The sequence below is a fragment of the Ranitomeya imitator genome, chromosome 2 (genome assembly GCF_032444005.1).
Source record: "Ranitomeya imitator isolate aRanImi1 chromosome 2, aRanImi1.pri, whole genome shotgun sequence".
NCBI classification, from domain to species: Eukaryota; Metazoa; Chordata; class Amphibia; order Anura; family Dendrobatidae; genus Ranitomeya; species Ranitomeya imitator.
In genome coordinates this window covers 566,967,345-566,988,896 of record NC_091283.1, presented here as the reverse complement: position 1 = coordinate 566,988,896, position 21,552 = coordinate 566,967,345, and the positions used below count along the sequence as shown (strand labels likewise).

Here is a 21,552-nt window from a genome sequence, read left to right as displayed (position 1 = left end):
TTTTGATTTTGTTTTCTTTTTGGTGTCTAACGTACAATTTAATGTGAAAAAAGGCTAAGCACACATCACATATACTGGGTGCACGAATTACAATCCACTTCACAAATACAGAAAAAGAATCCAGAACTCCAGAGTTCAATGCAGTAGAATTTATTTCACAACAAAAAAATCCGTAATATTGCAATATTAAATGTTGCAGTATTCAATGTTAAATTTTCGGCCCAAGAGGCCTACCTCAGAACTACAAAAAGAAAATTATATTGATCATAATATGTACAATATAAAGTGGTTATAGTCAATATAGAACAACTTGAACATAGGTATACAGGTAAAATCACAATGAAAATAAATAGATAATTAATAAAATAATAAAGAAAATTGTCATGATCCAGGCCAGGGTTTGTTTCTTGTTAGGCTTCTTTCACACTAGCTTCGGAATATCCCCGTCGCAATGCGTCGGGGAGAGATTCCGATGCTAGCATTTAACAGGAAAAAACAAAATCCAGCTCACCATACCGACATTCCCAAGAGCTCGGAGCACGGAACCGCTGTGTCAGGGCGTAGACGAACAGGAAAGAGAAGGAGATCCAGCTCAACGAAATAGTGAAAAATCCATAGTTTATTTCACTTAAAATATAGTGAAAGGACAAAACATCAGCATACAAAAAAATATTTTAAAACCAAGGTCAACGCGTTTCCGGTGACTAAGCACCCTTAATCATGATTAAGGGTGCTTAGTCACCGGAAACGCGTTGACCTTGGTTTTAAAATATTTTTTTGTATGCTGATGTTTTGTCCTTTCACTATATTTTAAGTGAAATAAACTATGGATTTTTCACTATTTCGTTGAGCTGGATCTCCTTCTCTTTCCTGCTAGCATTTAACGCATTGCACAATGGAGGCAGCGGATGCATTTCTCCGGCGCATCCGCTGCCCCATTGTAAGGTGCGGGGAGGGGGGGGCGGAAAAAGCGGTCCGTCAGGAGCAAAAAATGTTACATGTAGTGTTTTTTGTTCCCGACGGTCCGCCAAAGCACGACGCATCCGTCGCTCGACGGATGCGATGTGTGGCAATCCGTCGCAAATGCGTCGTCAATACAAGTCTATGGGGAAAAAACGCATCCTGCAAGCACTTTTGCAGGATGCCTTTTTTCTGCAAAACGACGCATTGTGACGGATTGCAGAAAACGCTAGTGTGAAAGTAGCCTAATTCTCTCCCCGGTCTGGTCATGCAGGGGTTAACCTTCTCTGCCTCGTTTTGGGTTCTGTGTGGCTATTTCAGTCTGCTGTGGACCGTAGACCAATGTCAGTGATAGTTCATTCTCCAAGGCTAGAGCAGCTGACCCCTTGATACCATGTTTTGTCCTCTGTCCGTTTACTCTGTTCCCGTGACTTCCCTTTCCTGCCACCCGCTTATATTAGTGTTCGCTCCCTGTGCTTTGACCTCTAGGTATGTGACCCGGCTTGTCTTCTGACCTGTTTGAATGTCTCACGTCTCGGTTATCTCTGCTCCCATTTGGCTCTGACTTCTGGCTTGTATTTGACCACATGTATTGCTGTGACCTCTGGTACCTCTGCTCCCGACTGTTTCTGACTCGGACCGTCTGACTACTCTTTCGCCACTTGGTGGCACCTAGTGCTGCTGCCCAGTGGTGTTATGCTGTCTGTGCAACCCTTCTTGCCTCATCACCATCCCCTGGTGGAGGTTGCACTATAGTGCACTGCAGCAGCATTACAAAAAATAAGAAAAAAACTAAATATAGTATATCAAAGAAATGGCATAACAAGAAAGAAAAAACACACAACCAGAGCAATATCATAGTGGCAGAATATCTAATATGTGATAGTCTATATCCGCATAAATTGATATACTGTATAAGCAGGTAGAACACAAATACGAAAAACCAAGACACATGAATACCATTATTGACCAGGGTACTGTTATCAATACAAAAGGCTGGTAATAAAGCTGTGAGAAAAGAAATATATTATGCAACTACTACAATGAAACCTCCCAGATGGTTCTAATAATCTAATCTTAATAACAATCTTTATTTTTATATAGCGCTACCATATTCTGCAGTGCTTTCCAGTTTGCACACATCATCCTCACTGTCCCCGATGGGGCTCACAATCTAAATTCCCTATCAGTATGTCTTTGGAATGTGGGAGAAAACCGGAGTACCCGGAGAAAACCTACGCAAACACGGGGAGAACATACAAACTCCTTGCAGATGTTGTCCTTGGCGAGATTTGAACCCAGGACTCCAGCGCTGCAAGGCTGCAGTGCTAATCATTGAGCCACCGTGCCGCCTGTTATGGTAATAGTATATCAAACCAAAAGCACCAGACTGAGAAGTGCTTACCAGACAAAAGCTAGTGTGCGTTCCTATAATGGCTCCAGGGGAGAAGCACAAATGTGCAGTAGAGAAAGCGCTGTCAGAATGACTGCCACCGGGTTTTTTAAAGGACAGGGTGATAATCACAGCCCATGTGTGCCTTGTGTAATCGCTTTCTGTATCCGCAGGTCATATGACCGCGGATCGGAAGTGAAATCCATTTGGATCCGGACACAAGTGCAGCTAATACCAAGTGTAAGGCCAACATTGCCAGATACCACAATGTCCCAATGGGCACCGCAGGTTTGATAACTAGTGTGACAGAGTCACTTATGAAGTGATGGAGGGGAGATATGAGCCACTGCGCATGATGGTGTGAGTGATGTAAAACCAGAATAGTTTCCTCCAGCACATTACAAATTGAGAGAGTTAAATGAGTTATGTTATGGGCTGGTTTTAGTGGACCTCTATAGAGCAGGTGGAAGGTGGTCCACCATACCTCCATCTGGACGACTGTGTGCTGACAGGACCTGTGTGATGTCAGGATCACATGATCAGTCACATGACGAAGGAGTCACAAGGTCTGTGCTTAAATGGCTGAAGGCCAGAGCTTTCAGTGTTCAGGGTGGTCCTCCAGTGAAATGTGTGCTAGACCTGAACAGTGTGCTTGACCAGATTGCCGTGGACCTGGTCGGGCCCTTAGTTAAGTCTGCCAGGGGTCATCAGTACATCCTGGTGGTAATAGACTATGCTACACAGTACCCAGAAGTGGTACCACTGAGAAACTCCTCCACCTGAAGTATAGCACGAAAGTTAGTCCATATTTTCTTCAGGACGGGCCTGACAAAGGAGATCCTGACAGATTAGGGGACACCATTTATGTCCAAAGTAATGAGGGAGTTGTGCAAGGCCCTGCAGATTACCCAACTTTGGACGTTGGCGTACCATTCACAGACAGACTGGTGGAGAGGTTCAATAAGACCTTGAAGTCCATGCTGAAGAAGGTCGTGGAGACAGATGGCTGAGATTGGGATTACCTCCTACCATACCTACTGTTCTCTATTAGGGAAGTCCCACAGGCCTCTACGGGGTTCTCACCGTTCAAGCTGTTATACAGACGGCACCCCCGGCGACTTTTAGGTGTTGTTAAGGGGACTTGGGAAGCAGAAATTACACCCCAATGGAGCATCATCGAGAATGTGGCCCAAATGCAGGACCAAATTGCAAGGGTGATGCCGATTGTGAAGGAGAGTCTCCTTCAAGCACAAGAAGCCCAGGTGATGGTCTACAACTAGGCCGCTAGGCTGAGACAGTTTATCCCTGGGGATCGGTTGCTCGTGTTGATGCCCACCGTGGAAAGCAAATTACTGGCCAAGTGGCAAGGGCCATATGAGGTGGTCAAGAAGTTTAGTGATGTCAACTATAAGGTCCACCAATCAGTGAGAAGGAAGCCGTACCAAGTGTATCACATTAACCTGTTGAAACCATGGCAAGACAGGGATCCAGTAGAAGTAAAGTGCCCAGGGGCCCATCCTGAAGACAAGGTCGAGGATGTGACAGTGTCAGAAACACTCAAAAACAATAGTGGCGTGAGCTGCTTCAGCGGAACCGAGACCTGTTTTTGAACTTATCAGGATGTACACAGGTGGTGGAGCATGAGATCCTGACTGAACCACATGTGAGGGTGAACCAAAGGCCACATCGGATTCCTGAAGCTCGCTGCGAGGTGATCTCCCAGGAGATGAAGAGAATGTTAAGCTTGGGTGTCATGGAGGAGTCAAAGAGCAGCTGGTCCAGCCCTCTTTTCCTGGTGCTGAAGCCAAATAGAGAGTGGCGCTTCTCTAATGATTACAGAAAGCTCAATGAGGTGTCCAAGTTTGACGTGTAGCTGATGCCCTGGGTCAATGAGCTTATTGAGATGCTAGGGTCAGCCAGGTACATCACCATCCTGGATCTAACAAAGGGGTACTGGCAAATTCTCCTGTTTCCAAGTGCCAAGGAGAAGATGGCCTTCTCTACACCTGACAGTTGCTTTCAATATACCAGGATGCCGTTCGGACTACAAGGAGCCCCAGCTACGTTTCAGAGAGCTATGGACCAGATAATAATCCCACACAAGAAGTACGCCATCACTTACTTGGATGACATCATGATCTTCAGCTCGGATTGGAGAAGTCACCTGCAGAAGGTCCAGGCAGTACTCGATGCACTATGGAAAGTGGGGTTTATCATAAACCCAAAGACGTGTGCCCTCAGGAAAGAGGAAACAAAGTACTTGGGCTTCATTATTGGATGGGGTGAGAAAGCCGCAAATAGACATAGTGGAGGCAGTCCAAAAGTGATCACAGCCAGTCTCCAAAAGCAGGTTAGGGCCTTTCTGGGAATTGTGGGATATTATCGGCTATTTATCCCAAACTTTACCATGATAGCTGCCCCCCTGACTGATCTTATCAAGGGCACAAAGTCAACGATGATCAAATGGTCCTCTGAAGCGGAGATGGCATTCCAGGAGTTGACGCTCGTCCTCTGCCGACAGTTGGTCTTGGTCGCACCAGACTTCGCAAAGGAGTTTGTGCTCCAGACGGATGCCTCCAAAGTAGGTTTAGGAGCTGTGCTGTCCCAGGTAATAGATGGCGACAAACACCCAGTCCTATACCCGAGTAGGAAACTCTCCTCCTGTGAGAACTATGCCATCATGGAGAAAGAGTGCTTGGCCATCAAGTGGGCAATCGACACGCTGAAATATTACGTGTTAAGGTACCGTCACTGTTATGAAAGGCAATTCAGTACCACAATGGACATAGCAGTCAGAGCACATACAGTGATCTGACAATAACCCAAAATCATAGAACGAGCTCTGAGACGTGGGAACTCTGCAGACCGCAATCCCTAATCCTCTCCAAACAACACTAGAGGCAGCCGTGGATTGCGCCTAACTCTGCCTATGCAACTCGGCACAGCCTGAGAAACTAACTAGCCTGAAGATAGAAAATAAGCCTACCTTGCCTCAGAGAAATACCCCAAAGGAAAAGGCAGCCCCCCACATATAATGACTGTGAGTTAAGATGAAAAGACAAACGTAGAGATGAAATAGATTCAGCAAAGTGAGGCCCGACTTTCTTAACAGAGCGAGGATAGAAAAGGTAACTTTGCGGTCTACACAAAACCCTAAAGAAAACCACGCAAAGGGGGCAAAAAGACCCTCCGTACCGAACTAACGGCACGGAGGTACACCCTTTGCGTCCCAGAGCTTCCAGCAACAAAATAGACAAGCTGGACAGAAAAAATAGCAAACAAATAGCAAAGAAGAACTTAGCTATGCAGAGCAGCAGGCCACAGGAATGATCCAGGGAAAAGCAAGTCCAACACTGGAACATAGACAGGAAGCCAGGATCAAAGCATTAGGTGGAGTTAAGTAGAGAAGCACCTAACGACCTCACCAGATCACCTGAGGGAGGAAACTCAGAAGCCGCAGTACCACTTCCCTCCACCAACAGAAGCTCACAGAGAGAATCAGCCGAAGTACCACTTGTGACCACAGGAGGGAGCTCTGCCACAGAATTCACAACAGTACCCCCCCTTGAGGAGGGGTCACCGAACCCTCACCAGAGCCCCCAGGCCGACCAGGATGAGCCACATGAAAGGCACGAACAAGATCGGGAGCATGGACATAAGAGGCAAAAACCCAGGAATTATCTTCCTGAGCATAACCCTTCCATTTAACCAGATACTGGAGTTTCCGTCTAGAAACACGAGAATCCAAAATCTTCTCCACAATATACTCCAATTCCCCCTCCACCAAAACCGGGGCAGGAGGATCAACAGATGGAACCATAGGTGCCACGTATCTCCGCAACAATGACCTATGGAATACGTTATGTATGGAAAAAGAATCTGGAAGGGTCAGACGAAAAGACACAGGATTAAGAACCTCAGAAATCCTATACGGACCAATGAAACGAGGTTTAAACTTAGGAGAGGAAACCTTCATAGGAATATGACGAGAAGATAACCAAACCAGATCCCCAAAACGAAGTCGGGGACCCACACAGCGTCTGCGATTAGCGAAACGTTGAGCCTTCTCCTGGGACAAGGTCAAATTGTCCACTACATGAGTCCAAATCTGCTGCAACCTGTCCACCACAGTATCCACACCAGGACAGTCCGAAGACTCAACCTGTCCTGAAGAGAAACGAGGATGGAACCCAGAATTGCAGAAAAATGGCGAAACCAAGGTAGCCGAGCTGGCCCGATTATTAAGGGCGAACTCAGCCAAAGGCAAAAAGGACACCCAGTCATCCTGATCGGCAGAAACAAAGCATCTCAGATATGTTTCCAAGGTCTGATTGGTTCGTTCGGTCTGGCCATTAGTCTGAGGATGGAAAGCCGAGGAAAAAGACAAGTCAATGCCCATCCTACCACAAAAGGCTTGCCAAAACCTTGAAACAAACTGGGAACCTCTGTCAGAAACGATATTCTCTGGAATGCCATGTAAACGAACCACATGCTGGAAGAACAATGGCACTAAATCAGAGGAGGAAGGCAATTTAGACAAGGGTATCAGATGGACCATCTTAGAAAAGCGATCACAGACCACCCAAATGACTGACATCTTTTGAGAAACGGGAAGATCAGAAATAAAATCCATAGAGATATGTGTCCAAGGCCTCTTCGGGACCGGCAAGGGCAAAAGCAACCCACTGGCACGAGAACAGCAGGGCTTAGCCCGAGCACAAATGCCACAGGACTGCACAAAAGCACGCACATCCCGCGACAGAGACGGCCACCAAAAGGATCTAGCCACTAACTCTCTGGTACCAAAGATTCCAGGATGACCAGCCAACACCGAACAATGAACCTCAGAGATAACTTTATTGGTCCACCTATCAGGGACAAACAGTCTCTCCGCTGGACAACGATCAGGTTTATTAGCCTGAAATTTTTGCAGCACCCGCCGCAAATCAGGGGAGATGGCAGACACAATTACTCCTTCCTTGAGGATACCCGCCGGCTCAGACAAACCCGGAGAGTCGGGCACAAAACTCCTAGACAGAGCATCCACCTTCACATTTTTAGAGCCCGGAAGGTACGAAATCACAAAGTCAAAACGGGCAAAAAACAGCGACCAACGAGCCTGTCTAGGATTCAACCGCTTAGCAGACTCAAGATAAGTCAAGTTCTTATGATCAGTCAATACCACCACGCGATGCTTATCTCCTTCAAGCCAATGACGCCACTCCTCGAATGCCCACTTCATGGCCAGCAACTCTCGGTTGCCCACATCATAATTTCGCTCAGCAGGCGAAAACTTCCTGGAAAAAAAAGCGCATGGTTTCATCACTGAGCAATCAGAACCTCTCTGCGACAAAACAGCCCCTGCTCCAATCTCAGAAGCATCAACCTCGACCTGGAACGGAAGAGAAACATCTGGTTGACACAACACAGGGGCAGAAGAAAAACAACGCTTCAACTCCTGAAAAGCTTCCACAGCGGCAGAAGACCAATTGACCAAATCAGCACCCTTCTTGGTCAAATCGGTCAATGGTTTGGCAATACTAGAAAAATTGCAGATGAAGCGACGATAAAAATTAGCAAAGCCCAGGAACTTTTGCAGACTTTTCAGAGATGTCGGCTGAGTCCAATCATGGATGGCTTGGACCTTAACAGGATCCATCTCGATAGTAGAAGGGGAAAAGATGAACCCCAAAAATGAAACCTTCTGCACACCAAAGAGACACTTTGATCCCTTCACAAACAAAGAATTAGCACGCAGGACCTGAAAAACTGTTCTGACCTGCTTCACATGAGACTCCCAATCATCCGAGAAGATCAAAATGTCATCCAAGTACACAATCAGGAATTTATCCAGGTACTCTCGGAAGATGTCATGCATAAAGGACTGAAACACTGATGGAGCATTGGCAAGTCCGAATGGCATCACTAGATACTCAAAATGACCCTCGGGCGTATTAAATGCAGTTTTCCATTCATCTCCTCGCCTGATTCGCACCAGATTATACGCACCACGAAGATCTATCTTGGTGAACCAACTAGCCCCCTTAATTCGAGCAAACAAATCAGATAACAATGGCAAGGGGTACTGAAATTTAACCGTGATCTTATTTAGAAGGCGGTAATCTATACAAGGTCTCAGCGAACCATCCTTCTTGGCTACAAAAAAGAACCCTGCTCCTAATGGTGACGATGACGGGCGAATATGCCCCTTCTCCAGGGATTCCTTCACATAACTGCGCATAGCGGCGTGCTCAGGCACGGATAAATTAAACAGTCGACCTTTTGGGAATTTACTGCCAGGAATCAAATTGATAGCACAATCACAATCCCTATGCGGAGGTAGGGCATCGGACTTGGGCTCATCAAATACATCCCGGTAATCAGACAAGAACTCTGGAACCTCAGAAGGGGTGGATGACGAAATTGACAGAAATGGAACATCACCATTTACCCCCTGACAACCCCAGCTGGACACCGACATGGATTTCCAATCTAATACTGGATTATGGGTTTGTAGCCATGGCAACCCCAACACGACCACATCATGCAGATTATGCAACACCAGAAAGCGAATAACCTCCTGATGTGCAGGAGCCATGCACATGGTCAGCTGGGTCCAGTATTGAGGCTTATTCTTGGCCAAAGGCGTGGCATCAATTCCTCTCAATGGAATAGGACACTGCAAGGGCTCTAAGAGAAACCCACAACGCTTAGCAAACTCCAAGTCCATCAAATTCAGGGCAGCGCCTGAATCCACAAATGCCATGACAGAATACGATGACAAAGAACAGATCAAGGTAACGGACACAAGAAATTTTGACTGTACCGTACCAATGGTGGCAGATCTAGCTAACCGCTTAGTGCGCTTAGGACAATCAGAGATAGCATGAGTGGAATCACCACAGTAGAAACACAGCCCATTCAGACGTCTGTATTCTTGCCGTTCAACTCTGGTCAAAGTCCTATCGCACTGCATAGGCTCAGGTTTAAGCTCAGGTAATACCGCCAAATGGTGCACAGATTTACGCTCACACAAGCGTCGACCGATCTGAATGGCCAAAGACATAGACTCATTCAAACCAGCAGGCATAGGAAATCCCACCATGACATCCTTAAGGGCTTCAGAGAGACCCTTTCTGAACATAGCTGCCAGCGCAGATTCATTCCATTGAGTGAGCACGGGCCACTTTCTAAATTTCTGACAATATACCTCTATCTCATCCTGACCCTGACAAAGAGCCAGCAAATTTTTCTCTGCCTGATCCACTGAATTAGGTTCATCGTACAGCAATCCGAGCGCCAGGAAAAACGCATCGATATTACTCAATGCAGGATCTCCTGGCGCAAGAGAAAATGCCCAGTCCTGAGGGTCGCCGCGCAAAAAAGAAATAACAATCAAAACCTGTTGAACTGGATCACCAGAGGAGCGAGGTTTCAAGGCCAGAAATAATTTACAATTATTTTTGAAACTCAGAAACTTAGTTCTATCTCCAAAAAACAAATCAGGAATAGGAATTCTTGGTTCTAACATAGATTTCTGATCAATAGTGTCTTGAATCTTTTGTACTCTTGCCGAGAGCTGATCCACAAATGAAGACAGACTTCTAATGTCCATCACTACACCTGTGTACTGAACCACCCAAATGTCTAGGGGAAAAAAAAAGGCAAAACACAGTGCAAAGAAAAAAAAATGGTCTCAGAACTTCTTTTTTCCCTCTATTGAGAATCATTAGTACTTTGGGCTTCCTGTACTGTTATGAAAGGCAATTCAGTACCACAATGGACATAGCAGTCAGAGCACATACAGTGATCTGACAATAACCCAAAATCATAGAACGAGCTCTGAGACGTGGGAACTCTGCAGACCGCAATCCCTAATCCTCTCCAAACAACACTAGAGGCAGCCGTGGATTGCGCCTAACTCTGCCTATGCAACTCGGCACAGCCTGAGAAACTAGCCTGAAGATAGAAAATAAGCCTACCTTGCCTCAGAGAAATACCCCAAAGGAAAAGGCAGCCCCCCACATATAATGACTGTGAGTTAAGATGAAAAGACAAACGTAGAGATGAAATAGATTCAGCAAAGTGAGGCCCGACTTTCTTAACAGAGCGAGGATAGAAAAGGTAACTTTGCGGTCTACACAAAACCCTAAAGAAAACCACGCAAAGGGGGCAAAAAGACCCTCCGTACCGAACTAACGGCACGGAGGTACACCCTTTGCGTCCCAGAGCTTCCAGCAACAAAATAGACAAGCTGGACAGAAAAAATAGCAAACAAATAGCAAAGAAGAACTTAGCTATGCAGAGCAGCAGGCCACAGGAATGATCCAGGGAAAAGCAAGTCCAACACTGGAACATAGACAGGAAGCCAGGATCAAAGCATTAGGTGGAGTTAAGTAGAGAAGCACCTAACGACCTCACCAGATCACCTGAGGGAGGAAACTCAGAAGCCGCAGTACCACTTCCCTCCACCAACAGAAGCTCACAGAGAGAATCAGCCGAAGTACCACTTGTGACCACAGGAGGGAGCTCTGCCACAGAATTCACAACACATCACATTAAGCGACCCTGCAGCGATATAGACAACGATGCCGATCGCTGCAGTGTTGCTGTGTGGTCGCTGGAGAGCTGTCACACAGACACCTCTCCAGCGACCAACGATGCCGAGGTCCCAGGGTAAACATTGGGTTACTAAGCGCAGAGCACAGCGGTGATGTCACCGCTGTGCTTTACGGCCGGCGCTCACAGTCAGTGCCGGAAGCTGACGGCGAGGGACACGACAGACACTGGAATATAAGTATGTAGTGTTTGGTTTTTTTACATTTACAATGGTAACCAGGGTAAATATCGGGTTACTAAGCGCGGCCCTGCGCTTAGTAACCCGATGTTTACCCTGGTTACCAGTGAAGACATCGCTGGATCGGCATCACACACGCCGATTCAGCGATGTCAGCGGGTGATCCAGTGACGAAATAAGGTGCTGGCCTTCTAGCTCCGACCAGCGATGTCACAGCAGGATCCTGATCGCTGCTGCGTGTCAAATTCAACGATATCGCTATCCAGGTTGCTGCAACGTCACGGATCGCTATCGTTATCGTTGTTAAGTTGTTCAGTGTGAAGGTACCTTTAGGCAGAAGGTTCAGGCCAATATCTGCATGAAGGGGAAAGAAGGGGAATAATGCCAGGGTAACTAGGTGGTTTCTGGCTCACCAGGACTTGACTTTCCATGTGGTGCACAGGCCAGGGAGGTTGCATGGGAACACAGATCCCCTGTCCAGAGTCACCCGGCTTAGACAGTGAAGGTGCCAAAATCCACGGTTTTGGGCAGAGGGAGGGAATATGTGATTAAGGGGAGATACCTGTAACTGTACATGATGGCGTCAGTGATGTGAAACCAGAGTAGTTTCCTCCAGCACACTACATGTTGAGAGGATTAGATTATTATTATTTATTATTATAGCGCCATTTATTCCATGGTGCTTTACATGTGAAAAGGGGGCAAATATAGGCAAATACAATAAACATGAGCAAAAAACAAGGCACTAACAGGTACAGAAGGAGGGAGGACCCTGCCCATAAGGGCTCACAGTCTGCAGGGGATGGGTGAGGATACACTAGGAGAGGGTAGAGCTAGTCATGCAGTGGTTCAGTAGGTTGAGGATCACTGCAGGCTGTAGGCTTGTAGGAAGAGGTGAGACTTCAGGTTCTTTTTGATAGTTTCTATGGTAGGCGTGAGTCTGGTGTGTTGGGGTAGAGAGTTCCAGAGAATGGGGGAAGCACGGGAGAAGTCTTGGATGCGGTTGTCTGAAGAAGAGATAAGAGGGGAGTAGAAAAGGAGATCTTGTGAGGATCGAAGGTTGCGTGTAGGTAAGTACCGGGACACCATGTCGCAGATGTATGGAGGAGACTGGTTGTGGATGGCTTTGTATGTCATAGTAAGGGTTTTGAACTGTAGCCTCTGAATGATAGGAAGCCAGTGAAGGGCTTGGCATAGGGAAGAAGCTGGGGAATAGCAGGGAGACAGGTAGATTAGTCAGGCAGCAGAGTGTAGGATGGATTGGAGTGGTGCCAGAGTGCTAGAGGGGAGGCCAGAGAGTAGGAGGTTGCAGTAGTCAAGGCGGGAGATGATAAGCACGTGCACTAGTGTTTTTGTGGTTTCGTTGTCGAGGAATGCACAAATCTGGGAAATATTTTTGAGTTTGAGACAGGAGGAGGTAAGGGCTTACATATGTGGCTTGAAAGAGAGGGCAGAGTTGAGGATGACCCCGAGGCACCGAGCATGTGGGACTGGAGAATGTGAGCAGCCATTGACATTGATGGATAGGTCTGGTGGAGGGGTAGAGTGAGATGGGGAAAGACGATGAATTCTGTTTTGTCCATGCTCAGTTTTAGAAAGCGAGCAGAAAAGAAGGCCGAGATAGCAGACAGACAGTGTGGGATTTTGGTGAGTAAGGAGGTGAGGTCAGGTCCGGATAGGTAGATCTGCGTGTCATCGGCGTAGAGATGATACTGCAAACCGTTGGGATTCTATGAGCTGTCCCAGGCCAAAGATGTAGATGGAGAAGAGTAGGGGTCCCAGAATTGAGCCTTGAGGGACACCAACAGACATAGGGCGATGTGAGGAGGTGGTGTGGGAGAGGGAGACACTGAACACTGAAAGTTCTGTCTGTTAGATATGACGAGATCCAGGATAGGGCCAAGCCTGTGATGCCAAGAGATGATAGAATGTGTAGCAGGAGGGAATGGTCCACAGTGTCAAAGGCAGAAGACATGAAAGTTATGTTATGGGCTGGTTTTAGTGGACCCCCATAGAGCAGGTGGGACAGGGTCCACCATATCTCCACCTGCACCGCTGTGTGCTAACAGGACCTGTGTGATGTCAGGATCATGTGATCAGTCACATGATGGAGGAGTCACAAGGTCTGGGCTTAAATGGCTGAAGGCTAGAGCTTTCAGAGTTCAGTGTGGGACTACAGAGATAGGACTCAAGGGAAGTGTGTGCTAGACCTGAACAGTAGACATTGCTACCTATGAGCGGGCTGACCCCCGCTAGGAAAAGGACTGTTTTTTTTGTTTCTTTGTTTTGCGGTTTTGCCCAGAAGGCCGTGTTTACTTTTCCAAGCTTGGTTTATGATGTCTACCATAAACCAAGCCTTTTCTCAAAGAGACAGTGTTCCGGTTGTACCTCTGTGTCCAGCCGAGTGAGTCGTTCTACCACACTAGATATAGATAACGCTGGAGATATATAAGGTAATAGTTATGGTTAGAATAAATGAAACAGCAAATATAGATGTACCAAGTGGACAAAGGAGTATGATTACGGGTGAAGATAGTCCAAATAGGACAGAGTAAGGTAAAACTACAAAGAATAAAATAAAGGAGATGTGGGATCAAAATAGATAAATAATGAAGGAAAAAAGAAAAAGGTCAATAATTATAAAGCTAATAAAGAATAAAGATGTCATAAAAATAAAATAGGAACTAAGGAAAGAAGAAGGCCCACAGAGTGACAGAAAAATTAGGGAGAACAGTGAAAATAAAATCATATCCGTCCTAAGAGGAAATCAGGTTGTGCGAGTCTGCAGAAAAGAAATAGAAAACAGATTTATTAGATAAAACCAGATAACTCTTAAGCTATGTGCACACGTATTCTGGTCCAATGCAGATTTTTCTGCAGCGGATTTGATAAATCTGCAGTGCAAAACCGCTGCGGATTTACCGCAGTTTTTCTGCGTTTTTTCTGCGGATTTCACTGCGGTTTTACAACTGCGGTTTTCTATTGGAGCAGCTGTAAAACCGCTGCGGAATCCACAGAAAGAAGTGACATGCTGCGGAATGTAAACCGCTGCGTTTCCACGCGGATTTTTCCGCAGCATGTGCACAGTGTTTTTTGTTTCCCATAGGTTTACATTGAACTGTAAACCCATGGGAAACATGGGAAACTGCTGCGGACCCGCAGCTGCGGAAACGCTGCAGATCCGCAGCGTTTTCCGCAGCGTGTGCACATACCCTTACTCTTTATTTAGCCCCTTGGTCCTAAAGTATACAACCTATGAGTCCAAAAGCATTCACGTCGCTGTAGAATCTTAATCCTAAAAGTGACCTGTGATAAAAATGTACGTCACAGGTAATTAGAGATTAATCATTGCTTTCATTCCCCCCTCTGTAAATCAATAGTACACATGAAAATAAGAAACTTTGAAATTTAACTTATCAGAGAGATCTGCTTCTTTCTCCTCCTGATCTGATATTTAATTCTCAAAATTCTCATTTCGCAAGTAAAGCTTGTCTTTCGTGAACACAGATTTTCCTATTACTGAGACAGTGGATGATAGTTGGTGCTAAAATTTCTATGGAAAACTGTAGCTGCTGTTTCAGAACTTGCAGCAGGTTATCTGCTTCTACCTCATCTTTCCTCCTACCCCTTGCCCTCTCCATAGAATTTTAAAAGCACCAACTGCCATCTCCTGGTAATATGGAATCTGTGCTATCATTAGTTACTACGGCAACAACAACAATTTTTCTATTAGACAGTTTTCATAAATGAGGATCTTTGCCTTAAATTAGAACTTGTGTATTCTAAGGAATCATGTACAAATAACTATTGAATTCATATCAAGCTTCACGAAATGATACATAGATTACAAATAGAACAAAGCTCAAAACAAAAAATATATTTAAGACAATGGTTCTAAGGATGACTGCGGACTTGCAAATGTAAAACAATACATTTTTTCCAAAATCCATTTTGTTCCCAGATATTTTTTATGGCAAATATGCAGGAGGCACCTGGAGTATCCCCTACTATTCAGGCAGGAGCAAACTGACTATTTTGGGACCAGCTTCTTCCCATACATTTCTGATTTTTTTACACGCTATTTACAATGTCTACTTTAGTACTAAATGTAGTATTTATTTAGTGAATAGTAACTCCATATCCTATTTCTTTTAGCAAAAAACAAATGGATTCGGCAGATCTGATCAGAGTCTTTGTCAAGAAGTCGTGAATGCACAAATCAGGTAGGAGACTTAGGCCTCAATTTGTCATTTGCAGGATTTTTTAAAAGTGACTTTCCTTTTTTTTGACTTGTGGTAATAATTGTTGTTTTGATGCCAAATTTATCAAAATGGTGCACAAGATTCACGAACTTGGCACATATTAAAAAATGGGCTTTCATCTGATCGTGAATTGATTTTTTGCGACATTTGGCGGCAAAAGTCACAAGAATTGTGTCAGTAGAATTCCCGTCTCCAAAATATAGTAGGGAGGGACTGGGATGAAGTTGCTCCAAATTTTGCAACTTTTTAAAAAGTCGCAATTGATGAATCAGGTGAACACATCTGGAATTGCTAAACTCTACCCCCAAAGTGGGAAACAAAAAAAACAGGAGAGCACATTTAACTTCTTCAGGAGACTTAACCATACGACCAGGTTGGAAAGTACTTCCCAACCATGGATGTATAGATACGTCATGGCGATTTTGCATGCACAGGAGCTGTACTGTGCTTTATAAGTGCGATCAGAGCTATGAAAGTGAAAGTCCCATAGTGGGACTAAGAAAAAAGTTTTTCAAAATTATGAAAAAATATATATATAAAAAAAAAAAATCACAAAATAATACAAAAATAAATAATAATATATTATACCCATAAATAGTATTTTTATGGAAAAAAAAAGTACACAAATTTGGTATTGCCGCATCTGAAACAGCCCGACTAATAAAAATGTCTCGCTAGTTAACCCCTTCAGTGAACACTGTAAAAAATAAACAAAAAAACAAGGCAAAAAACTATGCTTTTTCATCATACCGGCGAACAAAAAGTGGAGTAAACTGTGATCAAAAAGATGAATGTAAATAAAAATGGTATCACTGAAAACATAATCCAAGACCCGCAATAAAACAAGCCACCATACAGCTCCATCAGTTAAAAAATAATAAAATTAAAGCTCTCAGAATAAAGCAATGCAAAAATAATTATTTTTTCTATAAAATGGTTTTTATTGTGCAGAAGCACCAAAACATGAAAAAATATAAATGTTGTACCACAGTAATTGTACTGACCCAAAGATTAAAGCTGCCTGATCAATTTTACCACACACGGAACGGCATGCAAAAACAATTCCTGAATTGCCAGTTTTTGTTCATTCTTCCGGGTACCAATAAAAATGTCAACTCGCCCCACAAAAAACAAACCCTCACATGACTCTCTCGGCAGAAATATGGAAAATTTATAGCTTTCAAATAATGGAGATGCACAAACTAGGTTTTGCAAAAAAGTGTTTTTTAGTGTGTGACAGCAGCCAAACATAAAAACCTAATATAAATCTGGTTTCACTGTAATAGCACCAACTTAGGAGAATAAAGTTGCCTAACACTTATACTGCACAAGGAACTGCATGAAAGTTACATAAAACCAGTTCTTGACCTGTTGCTGATTTGTTCATTCTGCCTCCCAAAGATTGCAGTAAGGCTCAGCGCACATTTATCCTGTGCTCTACACTGAGCACTTACATCGGGGTTTCCATGTAAATCTCTGAAATATGTGTTTCAGACAGAATTCCCAGCAGAATATTCCCTATACTGAGGAAGATAGCGGCACTGTGTATGCCGTCTGACCTATTATCTGACATATCTGACTCACGTCATTCAGAGATTTAGATGGAAACCCTGCTCAGCTTGGAGCATATTATAAATGTGATCTTAAACGTTATGTAAAATGTTCCCAATAAAAGCTTCAACTCAAAACATACAAAAAACTCTCCACTCAGGTCCGACATCTGTTAACGGAAATATAGATGGGGTCAACTTTACAGGTAGTACAAAGCTTCTGGAAAAGCACTATGGCTGCATGCCCCAAAAGAAATTCAGCTAATTCTGCACTCCCAAATCCAAATGTCCCCTCCCTTCTAAGCCCCACAGTGTGTCTAAACCACAATTAGTTTCAACATGTATGGCATTTTTTTAGCGATGAGAGCCTGCTTAATTTATGGGTGCATGTCTCCAGAGGCACGAGCAAGTCATAACATACTGGGCACTACAACGTGTTGGGCACTACAATGTATGGGCACTACAATATCAGATTTGCAATTTTCACACAGCCACTTGCTTGTTTCTGGAAACCATCCATGAAGTCAAAATCATCACTTATAGATAAATTCTCAAAGGGATATAATTTACAAAATGAGGTCACCTGAGGGGATATTCTGCTCTTCCAGTACTTAGGGGCTCAGTATATGAAGTCTACAAACTATTCTATGAAAATCTATGCTCCAGGATGCCAATAGCGCTTCGTCCCTCCCAAGTTGCGCCATGTTTTTTTGCGTTTTTTTCGTTTTTTCGCGGTAAAAACGCTATAAAAACTCATTAAAAACGCATACATTATGCATCCTATCAGTTAGAATGCATTCTGCATGTTTTGTGCACATGATGCGTTTTTTTCCGTGAAAAAAACGCATCGCGGTTAAAAAAAAAAAGCAGCATGTTCATTTAGGCTATGTGCACTCGTTGCAGTTTTTACCGCGGAACCGGAGCGATATTGATGCTGCGGGTCCGCAGCAGTTTCCATTGCGTTTACAGTAAACCAATGGGAAACCGCAAACCGCTGTGCACATGCTGCGGGAAAAACCGCGCAGAAACGCAGCGGTTTACAATCCGCAGCATGTCACTTCTTTGTGCAGAATCGCAGCGATTCTGCACACATAGAAATGCATTGATCCGCTTACTTCCCGCATGGGGCTGTGCCCACCATGCGGGAAGTAAGCGGATAATGTGCGGTTGCTACCCGGGGTGGAAGAGAGGAGACTCTCCGCCAGGCCCTGGGAACCATATTTGTATTAGGCCGGCTTCACACTTGCGAGTTTTACGGACGTAAGAGCGCAGAAACTACGTCCGTAAAACTCGCATAAAATACGGCACAATTATTCTCTATGCCCCTGCTCCTATCTGCCGTATTTTCCTGATCAGTATTAGGGTATGTTCACACGTTCAGGATTTCCATCCTTTTTTTTTCAGGACAGTTTTTTTAAAAAACTGCAGCTCTTGGCAGAAAACGCAGGTCCTTTTTTTGTCCTTTTTTGATGCGTTTTTTGATGCGTTTTTTGATGCGTTTTTTTATCCTTTTTTTACTGTGTGTTTCCTAGGAAGCTTTTTAGGGCTAAAATGGCTGAAAATACCCTAACCCTACCCCTAACCCTACCCCTAACCCTACCCCTAACCCTACCCCTAACCCTACCCCTAACCCTAACCCTATTCTAACCTTAGTGAAAAAAAAAAAAAAAAATTCTTAATTTTTTTATTGTCCCTACCAATGGGGGTGACAAAGTGGGGGGGGTGTCATTTACTATTTTTTTATTTTGATCACTGAGATAGGTTATATCTCAGTGATCAAAATGCACTTTGGAGCGAATCTGCCGGCCGGCAGATTCGGCGGGCGCACTGCGCATGCACCCGCCATTTTGCAAGATGGCGGCGCCCAGGGAGAAGACGGCCGGACGGACACCGGGACGCCGGGTAAGTATAAGGGGGGGAGATTAGGGCACGGGTGGGGCATCGGAGCACTGGGGGGGGGCATCGGAGCACGGGGGGGGGCATCGGAGCACGGGGGGGCGGGATCGGAGCACGGGGGGGCAGCCACACTCCGCCCACGCACTTCCGCCCGCTCCCCCGCACTTCCTGCTGCAGCGGTTCTGCACATCAAATCGCAGTAAAACCCGCAGATATATTTTTGATCTGCGGGTTTTACTGCGATTTTGACCTCACAATGGAGGTCTATGGGTGCAGAACCGCTGCGGTTCAGGAAGAAGAATTGACATGCTCCTTCTTTTTTCCGGGAGCTATTCAGCGCGGCTTTTTTTTTACAATTTCCGGACCATGTGCACAGTGTGTCCTGTTTTCCATAGGGTACAGTGTACTGTACCCTGCATGGAAAACAGCTGCGGAACCGCAGCGGCAAAACCGCCGCGGCTCCGCGGTAAAAAACGCACTGTGTGAACATGGCCTTATACGGCTTTCTACGGCCGTAGAAAATCGCAGCATGCTGCGTTTGTCACCGTATTGCGCAAATTAAACATCAATGAAAGTCTATGGAAGCCCCAAAAATACGGATCACACACGGACCAGCAGTGTGACTTGCGAGAAATACGCAGCGGTGTTAGCGAGAAAAGCCGGTAATTCATTGCGGTGTACAGTAAAATCACACTGACAGCTTATAGTAGAATAGGTAGAATAAATGTGTACACACAGAATAGATATATATATATATATATATATATATACAGTGGGGCAAAAAAGTATTTAGTCAGTCAGCAATAGTGAAAGTTCCACCACTTAAAAAGATGAGAGGCGTCTGTAATTTACATAATAGGTAGACCTCAACTATGGGAGGCAAACTGAGAAAAAAAAATCCAGAAAATCACATTGTCTGTTTTTTTTATCATTTTATTTGCATATTATGGTGGAAAATAAGTATTTGGTCAGAAACAAAATTTCATCTCAATACTTTGTAATATATCCTTTGTTGGCAATGACAGAGGTCAAACGTTTTCTGTAAGTCTTCACAAGGTTGCCACACACTGTTGTTGGTATGTTGGCCCATTCCTCCATGCAGATCTCCTCTAGAGCAGTGATGTTTTTGGCTTTTCGCTTGGCAACACGGACTTTCAACTCCCTCCAAAGGTTTTCTATAGGGTTGAGATCTGGAGACTGGCTAGGCCACTCCAGGACCTTGAAATGCTTCTTACGAAGCCATTCCTTCGTTGCCCTGGCGGTGTGCTTTGGATCATTGTCATGTTGAAAGACCCAGCCACATTTCATCTTCAATGCCCTTGCTGATGGAAGGAGGTTTGCACTCAAAATCTCACGATACATGGCCCCATTCATTCTTTCATGTACCCGGATCAGTCGTCCTGGCCCCTTTGCAGAGAAACAGCCCCAAAGCATGATGTTTCCACCACCATGCTTTACAGTAGGTATGGTGTTTGATGGATGCAACTCAGTATTCTTTTTCCTCCAAACACGACAAGTTGTGTTTCTACCAAACAGTTCCAGTTTGGTTTCATCAGACCATAGGACATTCTCCCAAAACTCCTCTGGATCATCCAAATGCTCTCTAGCAAACTTCAGACGGGCCCGGACATGTACTGGCTTAAGCAGTGGGACACGTCTGGCACTGCAGGATCTGAGTCCATGGTGGCGTAGTGTGTTACTTATGGTAGGCCTTGTTACATTGGTCCCAGCTCTCTGCAGTTCATTCACTAGGTCCCCCCGCGTGGTTCTGGGATTTTTGCTCACCATTCTTGTGATCATTCTGACCCCACGGGGTGGGATTTTGCGTGGAGCACCAGATCGAGGGAGATTATCAGTGGTCTTGTATGTCTTCCATTTTCTAATTATTGCTCCCACTGTTGATTTCTTCACTCCAAGCTGGTTGGCTATTGCAGATTCAGTCTTCCCAGCCTGGTGCAGGGCTACAATTTTGTTTCTGGTGTCCTTTGACAGCTCTTTGGTCTTCACCATAGTGGAGTTTGGAGTCAGACTGTTTGAGGGTGTGCACAGGTGTCTTTTTATACTGATAACAAGTTTAAACAGGTGCCATTACTACAGGTAATGAGTGGAGGAAAGAGGAGACTCTTAAAGAAGAAGTTACAGGTCTGTGAGAGCCAGAAATCTTGATTGTTTGTTTCTGACCAAATACTTATTTTCCACCATAATATGCAAATAAAATGATAAAAAAACAGACAATGTGATTTTCTGGATTTTTTTTTCTCAGTTTGTCTCCCATAGTTGAGGTCTACCTATGATGTAAATTACAGACGCCTCTCATCTTTTTAAGTGGTGGAACTTTCACTATTGCTGACTGACTAAATACTTTTTTGCCCCACTGTATATCAGTGAGACACATATATATATTATATTAATATTTCTTCCAGCGCGAGATAGCTTTAAAGCCGGTAATTCAATTACCGGCTTTTGCTTTCTCCTTCCTAAACCCGACATGATTTGAGACATGGTTACATACAGTAAACCATGTCTTCTCCCCCTTTTTTTTGCATATTCCACACTACTAATGTCAGTAGTGTGTATATGCAAAATTTGGCCGTTCTATCTACTAAATGAAAGGGTTAAATGGCGGAAAAAATTGGCGTGGGCTCCCGCACAATTTTCTCCGCCAGAGTAGTAAAGCCAGTGACTGAGGGCAGA

The 21,552-nt window shown here is 44.7% G+C and overlaps 1 protein-coding gene across 2 annotated transcripts in view; it reads left to right on the top strand.

The window, feature by feature from the left end:
• TNRC6C (trinucleotide repeat containing adaptor 6C) overlaps positions 1-21,552 on the top strand; it is a 569,817-nt gene that overhangs the window by 231,421 nt on the left and 316,844 nt on the right. For both annotated transcript variants that reach the window (XM_069752117.1, XM_069752116.1), the window contains exon 2: positions 15,306-15,373. In XM_069752117.1, coding sequence (XP_069608218.1) covers positions 15,306-15,373 — 68 coding nt within the window. The remainder of the gene's footprint in view (positions 1-15,305; positions 15,374-21,552) is intronic.